The following is a 17,346-nucleotide window of genomic DNA, read 5'->3' on the forward strand; positions in this document are numbered from 1 at the left end:
GAGAGTAAATCACCGTTTCTTTATTGTGCGCGGTTTTGAGAGAATAGACAGTGAAAGCTTGTTATGAGCGCTACCGGGGCAAGCCCCGGCTAGGCATTCGCAAAGCGAAAACACAGAAGAGAATTCGATTTTCGCATAGACTTCGCTATATATGGGCATTTACAAGCGAAAGGACAAGAAGTATACGATTTTCGCTGTGATTTCGGTTTATATAGATAGGTGTGCGTCTATAAATGGTAAAGAATTGTTATTGAACAGAATTTTAGGTGGGGCAATGCCCCAGTTGCCCTATAGGACGAGCCGCCACTGGAATCATCGATTAGACAAGAGCGGAGTTTCACAAAGCTAGTCGATCTGCGTCCGGAAGCAAGACTAATTTCGACCTGACCTCACGATAGATAAATACATTTAAATTATAATTTATCCCGAGCATATACAATTGACATTTATCGCCGATGAAATTGTTAGCAAATATGCCTGCCAATGCAAATATCAGCTGGTACTTTAGTGGAAAACAAATGTGTTAGCGAACCGAATAACCAATTACGACCTTTCAGTGTTTCCACGCAGCTTTCAAACTAGTCAATTGTCCATTATAACAAACACCTGTCACAATTCTATCAAGGTGCTTAACCTGTTTGCCGCCAACTATCTTCAGTGACAGCGTTGACATCAGAATGATTTGAACCAGGTTTTCCGGACACTATCGTAAAATATAGCACATCAAATCATTAATCATGTTTGTCGTGAACTCATATCATGTGAAGACGTTTATAGGAATTTAGGAATGATCTCACCAGGTCTGAGACTGATATCTCCATCCTGCTTAGTGCAAATAAACACAACGCGCTGAATGAAATCATTCATGCTTCAAACGTGATATCTGAACCAGCCATGCTGCATGGAACCGAAAATACCAAAGGGCGATTGCGGGGCGATGGGGGGCGAATATGGTAGAACGTTCAGTGAGATATATTTAATTAACACAGCCAAAAAAATTCACATGAATACAGCTTATTTTGTATATGACGCGAAAATTGATCAAAAAAGGTCGACCCAACGGAAAGTAGTCTGGGAAACCGGTTTTCCGAGCACCGTCTATAGAAAAAATGACCCCTTTCTTAGTCAATTCACCAGCGAACAGAGTTAGGTGAATAAATTGCCCGTCTAGGTGTTATTTTTTCGGATCCGTTAATACAGGGGGCGAAAATTTGTGTCGAGCTTGATAAGGGGGCGATCAGTCGAAAAATGTTAGGAACCACTGACCCAGGAGGAGGTCTATATACAAGCCTATCTACCGCACTTGATACTCATAGCATTGTATTGTATTGATGAAACTTGTTCCACGTGCCTTTTGTACCATATTGCGAATATTCTATCGTGTCTTAGTTGCATATATCACGTGTTTTATCCTAATTCAACTATTTTCCCGTACTTTACTTGTAGTCAAGTCCTCCGATTTATTTATTTTCGTTGTAGAGAGTAGAGAACACTGTGCGTACTCCTAAAGTTGGCGACTGTGTAGTGATGCAGATGTGGTCAAAATAGATGGCGTTGCCACTTAACTAGTAGAAGTGATGTCGTAACTCGTAAGTTTCTATTCAATTACGAGAAAAAGTAGCAAAAATAGGTGGCTATACATTCCAAATTGCAGGGTGCATCTTCGTGGCTAACGTGACTCATGGTATCATACTATACACTAGTTTTTAATCGGGGTTCACGTCAACCCCAGAGGTTCGCTGAGCCAGTCTCAGGGGTTTACTGGTGACCAACACACACATCAAACTCATACAGCAGAACTCACACAGCACTCAATATTCATTATTTAATATTTATTTTTAAGTGAAAAGCATGTTTTAATGGTTTCGTTCTTCTAACACTGTTGTTGATGTACAATTCATTTCGTGAACCAGTGTTCTATATTAATGTAGTCCTATTAGATTAGTAAAGTGATAGATTTTGGTTTCGTGACTATAGGCGAAAATTTGGGTTTCGCCGACGGCTTGCAAATTAGCTCAAGGGTTCGGAAGGGTAAAAAAGGTTCAAAACCACTGCACTACACTCTTAGTGAAAATAATGTAGCGCTAGCCTGTATAGCAGCGGCGAGAAACTTCTACGGTCTGCGGGCCTGTACGGAAAAATAAAGTATTCTTAGAGGGCCGGATCACAGAATCGATACATTAATCGCGTAATAATCCACCTAAGGAATACATCGTATTTAACTGAGCTAACTGAACATCAGTTATATTGAAACGCAGCCTTGTCTTGTTAATGTTCATGGTCGTAAATGTATGTTGACCCGAACAGAACAAGTAGCTTCATGACCATCATTCTCAGCTTGGCAAACTTGGATTCATTCTGTGACGCATAAAATTTGTCATTACTTTCACGTCTTTCAGATTAGAATCTCACTTTCAGGGTAGTGTACCATCTTAAAATAGTACATTGAACGCTCTCTTATTTGAGATCTCATTTCATGCTGGTGACGTCATATTTTGTGATACGATTGATGATATACAATGTTCTTTCCAATTCTTTACTAGCTGCTGACGATTACCCCTGACGAGTGTCAGCCGAAAATAGTTGGGCTCATGTCAATATGAATATAATATTCAATTGAATATTGAAGCTCTGTACCTCCAAGAAGCTCTTTAAATGAAGATAAGTAGTACAATTTTAACATTATTTGCGAAAACACCTAATTTGCATACGTGAGGTAAAAATTAAGTTTTTTTTTGGTCAAAGAATTTCAACAACAACAACAATAACTATAACAACAACAACAACAATAATAATAACAATAACAACAACAACAACAACAACAACAACAACATGTAAATGCGGTGCTTGTAGTGAAGGATTTCCAGTAAATTCGGCCACCGGTAAATTCGGCCTGTAAATTCGGCCTTCAGTCACTTCGGCCCTCGGTCACTTCGGCCCTCGGTAAATCCGGCCCCGTAAATATACGCGCTATCTGCGGTGACTGCGTGATATACGCACACCCTGTCCTCCAAATCACTTGATAATGATATTATTATGTAATTAATTCACATTAATAGTTGGTAATACGTTTTTATACAAAATTCTCCGAGGGCCGAATTTACCAGGTTAATTCGGCCATCGGTAAATTCGGCCCCGTGAATATCCGCGCTATCTCCCGCGATTACGCGATCTACGCATACCCTGACCTCCAAATCACTTGATAATAGTATAATTATGTAATTATTCATGTTGACGGTTGGTATTACATTTTAATACAATATTCTCGGAGGGCCGAATTTACCGAGGGCCGAAGTGACCTACGGCCGAATTTACCGGTGTATAGCTGGTACCGGGAAGTATAGAAAATTGATATCATTAGTAACTATATTGGTTGCTTTGACTTTCAAGTTCGGTAACCCTAATTTATTGTTTGCAAGAATTTAGTAATGGTAAATATGTTGTTGTAAATATTGAATATAATTGTTATTTCAGTCAAAGAATTTCTATATTCCATTTTCCTCGATTTTGCAAGGCGGGCCTCATAGTAAATCTTCGTCAGTAATCCAGTATAGCTTAATTCCGACACTGCCTCTGTAAATCCGACGCTTACTCCTCGTAATTGCACATGCATAAAGGCGGATCGCAGCAAGGCTTCAACCTTGACAGGATCGGCTTGTCGATTTCGGATTCGACATCTTCGATGGACATAGTGTGAATGTGCGCTTGCTTTGTGAACTCAGTAAGCATTTTTTGATATTGTTGACTTTCTGGATCTAGGAAAATGTGTTCCTCAATGTCAGATTCTAAATTAAACATCAATGGAGGATCTTGCTTGACGAAGTTATGCTCGCACCGTTGTTGAATTGCGTACTCGTGCAAGCGCTCGGGGGTATTAAAAAAACAACTTGCGTGGCCTTCGTTAACAAGTCCGTCACCTGTACACAAATAGTGATTACGAAACGCGTACCGAAGTATGGCATTGTTGCCTACCCACCTGATCGATTGCTTGTGTAATAGTGTATCTTGTAGTTTCGAAAACGAACGGCAGTCATCAAGTCAGAACAATAAAAGAATAGAGGTCTATCCGACCCATCAGAAGCAGTTACAGTCTCCTTCACGACAATTTGGTCTTCGAATGACTCTCCGTCGATGGGGGGAGATGTGATAGGCATCTCGCTATCTGATGACGTGACAAGGTGAGTTGATTTGTATGTCTACATCTGCAGATAGCCAAAGGCAGTGTTGAAATGCAGTCAATACCTTCGAGTCGCAAGTTACTTCGAATCAATGCAAATTTTGATTCAAGTCAAGCGATGTCCTATTGAATTCTACCGTTTCGAGAAAATTTCTTGAAGTCATTAAATATCTTCCCTTTCAATCATTTGATTGTTATTAACGGATACATGTCCCTATGATTCGCTAGAGTGCATGTACTATCGAGGCAAGCGTTAGATCGTTTCAAACTTGGTGCCATGCTAAGTGCTAACCAAAAACAACCAACCCGGCCCTAACCAACCCAATACTTAAGTTTCTCTTTGTAATAGCTTCATGTTTTAATTACCTCGCTATTTTGACACTTGGTACTTGACAATTCCGCAATATAACTTCATAGTGTAAAATTTTAAAATTTCAAGTTCCACATAGTGCCTATACTGCCTACCAACAACAAGCCTGCAAGATGACTTATTTCAGGGATTAGCTCTGTTTTACGGCCGTGTGGATACAGACATGTGGGCCGTATTCGAATCTCAGCATTCGGAAGGACACGGACTATGCATTTCAAATTCCTGATGACTGTGTCAAAAACTACTCACGTGCGAGCTTTGTGAAAGTCGGTAAGATGTCCAGAGTGCTCAATACAGCATTGCTGACGCTATTTGGCTCTATAACACCTGGCCACCATGCGACTGCTGGAACCCGTACACCTCCCTCCCACGTTGTCAACTTTCCTCCTCGAAACGGTCCGTTTGAGCCATCCTCGCCACAGCCTCGTCGCACAGCCCCGTGATCAGATAGGAATAATGCGAAAGTTTTCGAATCAATTCCCAGCTTCACTAGATGATCCAATACTTCATTTATAGACCAGCCCATTTCGTTGATGCTGTCACCGTATGGACCTATAAATACATGACACAGAGGCTAAAGCTTTTACGCGCGATACTTCTTGCTGCAATTCCTTCATTTACCTCGTGATTTCTCTACGGAGATCTGATCATGATAAGAAAATTATTATATCTATTGTCATGGTTACGCAACAGTGTTGTTTATCACCTGTTGACGCCTTACAGCCTATATACCACGATCGTAACTTCGTAATCTTCATGTCGAGACATAGCATTAGATCTTAGATACACGTAAATTGATTTTAAATTGATGCTATGATACTACTTCGTAATGATATTAAAGATTAGTATTCATGTTGCAGCCTTGATGTAGTATAGGGTAACCATATTTTGCGAAGCAAATGCCGAACACGCTTTAGCGTCCACTAGCGGATTTAAAAATGAGGTATAACCCATTGTCTGTTATTATGACGTCACACTAGCAAAGCATTGCCCATCGACTGTATACACTATACAGGAATGGAGTGGAACATAGGTCATGAAATGGGCCATCTGTAATGTGAGCTCTGGTGATTGCTACTTGCTATAGGGCAGTGGTTCTTAACCTTGTCTCCAGCGCCCCCCAGGGGCGATTTAGATTTTGAAGGGGGCGGAAACGCTCAGGGGGCGGTATGGGGGGCGCTGAAGAAAAATAGCATCGCTTTGTATGGTGTACTAAGGATATATGATTATAGACTAGAATAATAGTTTCATATATATCCCCGAGTTCTCATTGCAAACTAACATTCGACAAAATCTGTCGAATCACGTTTTTCGTTGCGCTCATCGCGAAATATCCACCGATCGTGTTTCCATGAATCCAGTGGTTTATTTTAATTCATGTAAAATGAATTTGGCGTACTTTTGGATTGCCAATTCCCCGTTATAACACTCCCGTCACCCTAGCTATTCCAAGTCGTTTCGACACCTGCCTATATCTTTTCATTGTATGGCAGTTTTATGCTGTTTTGAAATGATGAAAATATTAATAAACGGATACTTATACTGAAAGTTCGGGTTATTTTCCACAAAATGTTTTGAACTAGGTATTTTATCCTGCAGGGCACAGCGTATCGAAATCGACAAGGCACTGTAGGCTACTGTACAACTTTTGAGAGTGATGCCCTTTGTACATTAAAGATATTTTGAAGCTTTTTGGCCAAACAATCAACTAAATATACTTGTATTTGAAAGCTAAAAAATTAAATCGTCAGAATATTTCTTCATCGTATCATAATTGATGACACGGCTTAGTGTTGTTACCCCCATTCATGTTAAAGTTAAGAGATTGGTTCAGACTAAATTTAATGTGAGCAAATCTCTACCACATTCTCAATTGATTAGTAGTCACACAAAGCAATAAAACAGAACCCAATACAATTAACTTCCCCGTATCGCCAATCGCAGAGGAGAATTCGGGATGTGTACATCGATCTCGAACCAAATGCTATGAGCCCGAAGGCCTCACCTGATGGTTGTTATAACAACCTGGATTTGATCCCGAAAATAGCACATACAATTATACCGTTAATTACTCGAGTTATCTGATAGTGAAGTCCCAATACGAAAGCGGACTTCGACCACTTACCCATTGTTTTTACTACAGTCCTTAAAATAGGGGGGCGCCAGACTCGGGCAATTTTTCAAAGGGGCGCTGGAAAAAAAAGGTTAAGAACCACGGCTTTAGGGTCCGAAAAATTTGGATTTGAATAAAATAGTATTTACGGTGCCACTATAATAAATAATTAAAGAATTGGTCACCGTGAATACTATTTTATTCAATCCAAATTTTTCGACGGCAATAACTCCACTTTCACCGGTTGGAATTGAACCAAATTTGGTTATCATCATTTCTATAGACAACCTAACACTATCATGGGGTGAACAGAAAATTTTCAAATTATTTGTTATTCATTTTTACATAATAAATAGAAACTTTCTTCTCCTGTAGCAATGCGGCTACTGGTTGGAATTGAACCAAATTTGGTGTGTAGGCTTAAATTAGGTAACCTAACAATGTTATCAAGTAGCCAGTACGATTTGGGAAAAAAGTCATTTTTGAAGAGCCCTAACGCATATAGAATGTAGAAGCAAATACCTTCCTTCCTCAAGATCAGTGGTGGGCACTGGGCAATTATTCTTTTTCCTGACCGGCCAAATGTGAAGCAGAAAATACGTTGGCTGGTCAAGACAAAAGTTTAGCTTCAGATTATGTTCTGCCTTCTGCGGCGTGCAGATTTATTTATAAATTGAAAGCAGTGAATTACATTGTTAACACAAGTTGCCAGGTCAATGCATTATTAGACTGCGTCTCTTGCTCTGTTGGCTAAGTAAAATAGCATTGCTGTTTTACTAGCTTCACTAGCAAGTCCGCATCAGCCAAGTGTATGTATTATATTATAAATTTATAAATTATATTTTAAATTATATTCATTAAACACGGAGACCGGCTCGGTGCTCACTATAAACAAAATAGGCCGGTTTACGACTAGGGTTAGTTTGGAAATCAATAATTTTCACTATCCGGATAACGGATATATCCGTATAGTTGGAGTTTATCTAACCGGTTAACCGGATAATAATTGCGAAGTGAGACAATCGATTTCACGCGGTCTGCATGAAAAATGGATTGCAAAATCATTACACATTGTTATTGTAGATCTATACGTAGTCGTACACGCACAGTACGAGCGAATACGAGAAGAATCACGCAAATTTAAAGTTCACTGCATCTGCAACGCCCTCCTTATAAAGCACAATGCATCAATTGTGGCATCCTGTAGCCGGGACCGGACTTTTGTAACAAAGAGTCCACATTCATTGAATGCTCTATTCTGCTTCCACAGAAGTGGGCTGAATAGTAAGGAGCGCATCGTAGAGAGTTTCAAGGTTGGCAGGTCGTTTTCCGGAAGCTTCAAAGACTTTACATTCCCTTTTGACCATTCTTCTGTTTAGGTTTGGAGTACTGGGAGGCCGAGTAGTTGATACTGGAATTGATGCTGACATGATATCTCGCTCTAATTCCTCCTTGAGAAATTCACGTGATCAGGAGCGTAGTCAGCCGAAAAATAAAGGGGGGGGGGTGTTTGAAATTTAATGAGGGGGTTTCGATTTTTTTCGAAATAAGTATCAGCGGAAGTCAATTACGCTTGCACGCGCATGTTTGCGAACATTCGATGTCATTCAGTTCCGCGATGTCACTCTTTAATCACAATCGCTAATCAGAATACACTTAACGGCATATTGTCTCCGAGCCATAGAGAGATAGGAGCCAACGCATGCTAGGCCCGAGATGGGATCGTTAGGCCAGCGATGATATCCTTTGTACCAGGCCTATTGAAGATGCGATTGTCTAGGCCAGTTATAATATCGTGAACACCAAGCCAATGCAGACGTGATAAATCAGGCCAGCGACGACAGCCGAGCGCGCGGCAATCAAAGACCTATTTTCGCGATCTTCTCAGCGGGGGATCGCGTCGCGTTATATTGTTCAGTTCATAGACGTTCTCGTTAATTGGCAACACGCTTCTCGCTAATCGGCAACACGCTTCTCGCTAATTGGCCGCGCGCAACACTGATATACGACTTATTGAAGCTTACTAAAAAGAGTAAAACGCATTAGCAACGGCGATACTCTTTTATGCGGTTAACCGGCAGAATTATATCCGGATATCAGATAATACAACACCTGCGGTTAATCGGTTAACCGTTATCCGGATAATCCAACCCTATTTACGACAGACTTCTGTGAACAAATAACTGTACTGGATGGTTCAAATCTTGTAGGTATGTGGGCCTTTAGCCGCGTCTCTCATTGCTGGACAGGACATAACATCGTTTCATTCGTTCGTGAGTGAGGATGTCCGCTAATCCCGTGCATTGATGGCAATATTTTACTAATTAGGATTTCGAAACGTATGACGTAACAGCTCAAGCACAGACCTGGCAACAAACCAGATTTGAACTCGAATATGGAAACAGTGACTTGTAACTTTCATTGTTACGGCATAATTTGCTATATTGGCTTCATTTTGAATCTGGGTTGCTCACACGACGTGCGTAGGTTACGTAATCGCTGTACAAGTACATAAATAAACCAGACTTCAAAGTAAACGAATTTCCGGATGACAGATGTAGGTTTGAGGAATATCAATATTTTAGGTTATTAAAAATAGAATTGGGGCGTGACCTCTCCTCGTACCGCATATTTTAGGCTAATGCACACCTCAAGATCATATTAGGCGCACAGATTTGTCGTTATGCATCAGTGTCGTATCCTCATCGCTAATCAAAGGCCCTCTGGGTCAGCAAGTCACATCAATAGAATAGGATCGTTAATTAGTAAATGTAAATAGAGACTTTAGATTTGATCTTACCATTTCGTCTGGTCTATATTAAGCCGTTCACCGAAGTACTTGAACTTCAACTTGAGTTTTAAAAAATCCAGGGTTGCTTAAATGCGACATTAATAAACCTTTGACAATGCGTTTGACATCGCCAAAATATAAATCATATTGCACCCGACCCACAGTTCAACGCACATTAGTGCATGCACCTGTCGTTTAAATAATCTTGCAAGGTACAGATTTACATTCGTCCGCTTGAAAGTTATAAGTCAAATCAAGAACAGGAGAGACTTGAGAGACGTCTCTTTTAGTATTTGTGATTCGATCATCAAAGTGCATTTTCTGCTGGAAACATCCTCTATGTCTAATTGCTATTCGCTATACTGTACGTTGTACCAACCTCGCTTAGACTTTCCAGAAAAGTACGGATTCGCGAAAAGATCTTCGTGAGTTTGCGGGAACGACACTAGATAGAAGAAGCGATCGTCTTTATGGGTTGTAATGAAATTAATTGTGTTCTTCAATATTTTCGACGTCAAAGAGCCCAAATTGATCGGCTGCTCGATTATCTTGTCATTTTCGTAAAGAAAACAGCTGTCTGACATTCCCGGAATGTATGACTGTAAGAGAATACTCCACTTGTTAGTTTGTGATGCTATTCATTTTTACAGGGTTGATTCTACTCACTTCATGCTGTCGGCAAAACCAGTTTTGAGTAAACGGAAGAATTGTTTTCACAGAATCAAACCCATGATGCATGGGCAAGTGGTATCCGTCGGTGCTGTTGAACTTGTTTATACCTATATTATGAACACTTTGAATGAAGTACATGGAAAATCGCGGAACTCAAGCACGCGATTAAAATATAGTCACCTAGATGCCATTTCCCCGTCATTCCAGTGACATAACCCTCTTCCTTTAGTGCTTCTGCAATCGTCACTTCCCGTCTTGGCAGTCCCCCGGATGAGGCAGGGATAAATACTCGATCTTCACCGTAAACTCCGGTGCGAACAGGATAGCGACCTTAAGTGTTCGCCAAACGAGTCAATGCCATATTCATTTAAATAGAAAATGTTTGGCTTATTTATTAAATTGCTATTTTATAGTCACATGCCAACTTGAAGTATTGGTTTACGCTATATTCTTTTGCTCACCAAATGGTTCAGGATAGCAAAGTCGTGTAATCGTGTACCATCATCATCAGCTTATTGTAATTTTATCTTTTCAAAACCTCGCGCAATTTGTATATCTATTGTTCTAAAATATTATACCGCAAAATAGAGGTAAGGTAGCGTACATGTGTGTCACAGGGGAGTCAAGTCTCACCTGTGATAGCGCGATTCGGCATTGTTACGTACAATGACTGTGCAGAGAAACAGCGGCCAGATGAAGCACCGATCAATCTGCCTCAATTGTTAACTAGCAATCCGAACCGACGGTGTAGCATGAATGGTGGAGTTGCGACGGCCATAATGTGAGGCGTTGCATATTATGTATTTTCCATCTATACATATACCTTCAATTATATGGATATATAGAAGATTTTTACGTCGAGACTAGCCACATTAGCTCTCTGACGGGAAAATGAAATTTCGAATCTGATGTCCAAATCAATCGAGATTCACTGTCACTGTCACCAAATTATTTTATGGCTATTGATTTTTCTATTGACTTGGACTTTGTCGTCGTAGATTTCAATCGAATGAACAACTGCTGATTGCCAGATTATTTTATTCTCAATAATTGGACTACCGACGGCACACGTGAGTCTATCACATCTTCTTCATCGGTAATTATGTCAATAATAATAAATGACATGCTGCCCGCATACCCAAGTAGTTGTGCTCAGTTTTCGGCAACTAATAAGGAATTTTCTGCCAAATGTGTCAGTACTCAGTATACCTGTGAGAATAGCAGTCCGACTTGGGGTGCAAACGGACACAGGTGTGTAAAAATGAGTGAACCGCTTGCCTTCTTTCGCCATCCGATCAACGCCTGTCCATTCTTGAGTGGGATGTCCGTACACTTGAAAGTCGCCATATCCGACGTCATCCGCAAGAAATATGACGAAATTGGGGCTGGAGGTAGTTGCTCTGGACGGAGACGTTCGATTGTGAAAGAAGTGAATTCCACTCCACATTGCAAGACATCCAATGCCGATTCCCGCCAATCCAGCAAATGTTATTAGAAGGACGGTCCTACCCACTGGGCAATGCGTGGCAACTTTCTTTTCCCTCATGCTGATAACAGCGTATACGCCACTAAAGGGCTTAGCTCTATCTTGAAAACATACACATGATGTCTTACTCTTACTATGGAAGTTGTGTATCAATCAACAAAATGCCCTGCCCACACAAGCACGCACCTGTTGCCCAATTGGCCGTGTCGCCTTCTCCTATACTACACAATTGTTTCTCTAGCGAGAGGATATAACAAATGCTTGTCCCAGTCACATTCAAATCACGAAGCATTCGCAAAATATCGAGGAATTTGGAAATGTGAATAACAAATTATTTTGCCTCTTCAGCCATTTACAAGTTTGCCGCTATCACAGGACGAATCTTGTCTATATAAACTATGTATACTACAAATAGAACAAATTGATAATATTCAATTGCAGAAAGATGTTGATCGCTCAGTAATGTATGACATCATTGACTGATAAATCGCGCGCCTGATATCGACCGGTTCTTCGATGTTTAAGGCTTTCATCGGTAATTGTCGCAATATTTTCTGAATGACTCGTGATCTGATAAGATTTATCGAGTGTCTAAACATACTTTAAACATCCACGCAGGCGAAGGTTGCTTTATGTAGCGCGGCTTCGTCGAATTCTGATTCCTGTACATAAATCTATGATTCGTGAATTGTAATTTTTCTTTATCTCATCCAACTTCCCCCTTTATTTCTGTGATATGGAATTCAAGACGATGAGCCCCCTCGTGGCAAGATTCACGTCAAAAATCAATTGAGGGTTTTGCTTCAAGAGAATGTTTGTGTTCTTTAAATAGCGACAACAATAGAGTCGCTGCACGCGATTACATGTGTGCTGGTCAAGAACTCCCTTTGCATATGGAGAAATCTTCGGCATCGCGGACCAAGATACTAGGATGACTATATGTTTTGACATGAGTATATGCTGCATGATCTTCCAGATAGGGTGCGGCTATCTAGATAGGGTACTGTATGCCAGACATAGTCGATTACCGCATCAATGCAATCGATTCCGATTATGACGGTTACACGGAAAAGAAATCACGACTATCCATGAGTAGGCCTACACGAATTTTGCTTCCGCAAACTCTAGCCCTAAACTATGGAGTTATCATATTTTGGGGTCCGTAAAGAGGGACACTTTTTACAATTTCACAAGTTCGATTACGGGATTATGGATTACGGATTATTCGATTACGGGAAATCATGTCGTACTGACTAAAAAATGGTCGTTTATATTCGACTGCCGAATGACTCACTTTATAATAATACTGCTGTGGTGCATTTTTTTCAATCCTACGCCCTAAAGGAGGACATATGGTAACCATACCTAAACACATATCCGAAGACAATATAACGATTGCGATGAGTTTACAGTCATACTCTACGGTCGCGTTCTGGGGAGGCCAGTGAAATCATGCCAAAATGTTACTTTCAATTTTATACCTTTGTTTTCCAGTGAAAAACCTCATTATCATCCCTATATTTAATAAACAATGTTACAGAGCACAGGGGCTCAATTCTGACAATTTCTTTATTCGCAAACAATTGGCTTTACAAATGTACAATGATTTCCCGATTGATTACAGTTGTAAACCACAGTGGCTCTGTCCAGCGTATATATTTATATTTTATATGCTCGCTTTGTTTTAGTCGTGATGCAGCGTTGGCCCAACATATGCGTTGTGAGGAATACAATATATTTAAATTAATGACGGAATGTTCAAATTCGGCTCAATCCTATTAAATAAAGTACCATTCGAGTTTCCACGGATACGATTCTAGGTAACGGCACAAAAAGGTTGTTGAACTGCAGCACTGAACAGACTCACCACTCCAAAGAAAGTGAGGGATTAAAGAAATATGTTTACCGCAATAGCTAACATCAGATATGTACAAACTACCAATTTAGTTAGTGGACAGGACACACGGTTTTTGAGTAGTTCTAGCTCGATCTTTAGTTTCGGATTTTCAAAAGTGATTAGTGCTAGTTCTTGTTTTGCAGATTTTAAAAAGTCAATATAGTTCTAGTTTCACTTTTTTACTGCACAGCGCAACACTTGGATCCTGAACGGCAGAATATACTCAAATTCACCGGTATTTATCAGCGATTTTTGTACCATAACACTACTCACACTTTTATGTCGAGTCAGGGATCTATATTCTCTTTTCTGCCTGGAATCAAACATTATCCATCGTATGCGAAAGCGCTGAATCCATATACGCCATGTATTCTGGATTCGTTTCGACGTGGTTAAATCTTATCCTGCTTTCAATACCGATTAGATCAGGGGTTCTCAGCCCCTTTTGGACCGTGGCCCATTTTCCGATTTGAAAATGTGCTGTGGCCCACCTCTCATCTTGTAGTCATGATACTGTTCAATGCGTGGTAATCAACAGCGGCGATATGCCTATTCCTGTAAAATATGCGCATTTTCATCTAATTTACTGATGATATTTGAATCTACACATCCCGGGACACTAAATCGCGCAAAGCGCGACGAAATTTTCAACCTAAATAAATATGCGATTAAAAACGAGCAACGAAATAATCTTGGCCCCCTTCGAGCTCCATAATTGTGGGTCCGGGTACAGCAGTTACACCCTGGCAGGTCATAGGCTAAATCTCCTGAGTATATTATGATCGTCCGCTGCTCCATTCGCGTCGCGAAACACAATGATCAAATCCCTGCATCCACTGTGTGTCTGGAATTTTAGTTCCACTATTGTGGGGAATATTATAATCATTCTGGGCCAGCTTCAAATATTTCATTGGTGAATGGGTTCGTACAGATAAGTGCAGAAATATTTTTTTAATATGCATGCTGTACAATGTACAATATAATATATTATGTCTTGTACCAAAACAACTGAAGTTACGATATCAGAATATTCAATCAAATGATACAATCAATTTATGTGACTCTTACATTAAAGAAGGCATGCCATTTTAAACCGACTCCAAAGAATAATGCGCTCCGTTAAATCCCTGATCAATTACGATTATGTCGCAGTGGTGCAGTAAACCTCCACCAGAATTTGCGATTATGGAAATTTTCATCTTAAAATAATACGACCTGCCTAAGTACAGTAAATCTATGCATCAATTACACCTCATTTCATACCCCTTTCAACGGCATATGACATATGAACCTGCCAAAATACCTGTTTACTTCAGCATTACCTCCCAGTTATTATATACTCACAATTATTTTAGTTGTGGTTAGCCGTAGGTTGTCATAGCCAGTGGGAAAAGCTGCCGTTTCTTTTTAACGTTTTCGACTTGTACATGCTGACTCCGTATACGTGCCACTACATCTAATTACAGTCGGATGATTTAGGTAGCCTACGTATAATTAGATAATATATTTTTTAGCGATTAACATAACAAATGTAACTTGACTTACATTAACTCTTCGATTTTCTAAATAGCTCTGTGGCCCACCTCGAATGCTCCTGTGGCCCACCAGTGGGCCATGGCCCACCCTTTGAGAACCCCTGGATTAGATAGTCTGTTAAACCCTACATGGAAGTTAGCCAATCTCCCCAAATGCTTGATTTTCTTTGGTATGAATCTGTCTTGACGCAATAACAACAACGTGAAATTGTTTCGCCGCTGATGCAACAGTAACATGTGTATTTCCAGTGGTTTAGCTACTGGAAATGACAACAAATTGTTGACTAAATAGAATTAAATCCACCGAACTATCTGCCTACGGCTAGAAAGGCCTCTCATACCACAGTTTGAGAATCACTGATCTAACGCAACACACATACAATCTATACATATTGCGAATATTGGGAGCCGACGTTACGTAGGCACGTAGGCACGTATAGGATTTATAGCCGTGACATAATTCTGAGTTAGGCTGTATTTTTGTGAACCACCCTTAGGGTGTGAATGAATACTGTCTTTTTGTTTTTGTTTAAGACAAGAATAAAGACTAATTCGAGTAATTATCGAGTATAATCGAGTAAACAGTGCCGACATGCAATGATTTGAAACGCTGATTTGGTGCCTATAACTTATCCTACCAGTGATCAGGAACTCTTTGCGACCAGATATAAATGGCAGAATGGTTTCTGTCTCAATCATACTGCAGCACATCGAATATCGATTACGATTATGGTTCTTTTAAATTAGTTAAAATATAATCGATTACGATTACAAATCACGATGTCTACTGCATACCGCGTTGTAAATTAGCGATGAAGTGTTACACATTGGCCCTGAAGTAGAAGGGGTTATTACTAGTAAAGTAAATGATTAATTGTAAGTATCTGGAATTATGATTGCAGAATTTGGCTGTTTTATGAAGATCCAAGCAAAGTTTGTGTTTGGGCAATAGAACAAATTATCGGCGAAATGAGCATATATATGCCCAGGTTCACAGATTCTGAACTAAAATAACACCTGATAAAACAATATACCACTTCGTGTGCTTGCTATGAAAAAGATGAGTAATTATAGCTTGCTTTATATTCTCGTTTTGTAGCAAATATAAGAACGAAAATGTAATTCAGCTCACGTTTACCGTTCAGTTTACACAATTCTAGTACGCAATAAGTCGTTGTGGTAATTCATGACTAACCAGGAATATATGCCGGAGGCCAATGCACTCACCGTAATCACATACGAAATGCGTCATCCAGGCCAGGCGCTATCAATTACGCGGCATGCAGCTCTTTGCGTGGCTCCCAGCGTCTATTCATTAGACTTTCTTAGCTGTCCTTTTTCACACTTCACTATAAAAATACTTCATGAAGCGCCGCCTATTTCAGTATGTTTGCTCAACGTACCGATACAATCCGTCTTGAAAATTTTACGATATATTTTACGAGATGACACGGTGGGGCCATGGTTGCGTGCTTTAAACATGACCCGTGGTCCACGTATTTATTTATTTGTTCGCCATGACGTCACGGAAATTAGATGGTAACGTCACAGTGGGGTGGCGTTGTCTTATGGTTCTTTACGAATTATTTACTTGAAAATAAAAGGGTACATTGTCGAAAACAGTTTCCAACCCCTGTCTTAAACGGACTAAAAGTCTTTTTGAACAGGCCTACACTCGGTCGATGGTCACCATCATCAATATACCCATTGCATTCCAGTCACATATAAGTACGTGCTATAACTTCTGAACCGACGATGATTTCGAGGATTCCGTCCATTACATATATCAGGGGCGGGCAAGTTCTCCTGTCGGCGGGCCGGATATAGGAAAATTAGGTACTTGGCGGGCCGGATTGCTGAATCGATACATTATTCGCCCATTTATCCACATATACACGGAATAAATCGTATTTATTAAATGTATTTTAACGACCGCATTGTCACTTCAAAGCCATTTCTCGCCGATAATGACGAAGACAATGTGGATTTGAGAACACCATTGTCATACAGGCGCCGCCATGTCTGCTTTTCTACGATCAATTAACACACGGTGCAACCGTAGTGTCCTATAGTGACCCGCTTGCCGACCGCAAAATTTGATAAAACGGGTATCAATCGAAAGCTACCGCATTACTGATTGCGAAAATATAAATTTTATTCTGCTCGTGGCCCTGGAACCCCCCAAAATCAGCCTCGAATTAATGTTGCATTGTAACGGAGTTTGATTTGTGACGCAACGATGCCGTCTGGGAGCTAGTGAGAGCAGCGCAAACCGCAAGCGTTGGCCATTGTTGCTCAAACGATT

General features: G+C 40.3%; 1 protein-coding gene across 1 annotated transcript; it reads right to left on the reverse strand.

Moving 5' to 3' along the window:
• Positions 1–2,293: 2,293 nt before the first annotated feature.
• Positions 2,294–11,810, reverse strand: LOC145449974 (arylsulfatase-like). The gene is made up of 7 exons (XM_080328415.1): positions 11,333–11,810; positions 10,304–10,453; positions 10,118–10,230; positions 9,831–10,050; positions 4,797–5,099; positions 3,977–4,162; positions 2,294–3,917 (listed from the first exon to the last, which is right to left on the reverse strand). The coding sequence occupies exons 1-7, from the start codon at positions 11,667–11,669 to the stop codon at positions 3,589–3,591; spliced, it is 1,638 nt and encodes a 545-aa protein (XP_080184541.1). The 5' UTR covers positions 11,670–11,810; the 3' UTR covers positions 2,294–3,588.
• Positions 11,811–17,346: the final 5,536 nt, after the last annotated feature.

Source organism: Botryllus schlosseri, chromosome 11 (genome assembly GCF_051294905.1).
Source record: "Botryllus schlosseri isolate E-star chromosome 11, Bs_hap1, whole genome shotgun sequence".
In the NCBI taxonomy this organism is placed as follows: domain Eukaryota; kingdom Metazoa; phylum Chordata; class Ascidiacea; order Stolidobranchia; family Styelidae; genus Botryllus; species Botryllus schlosseri.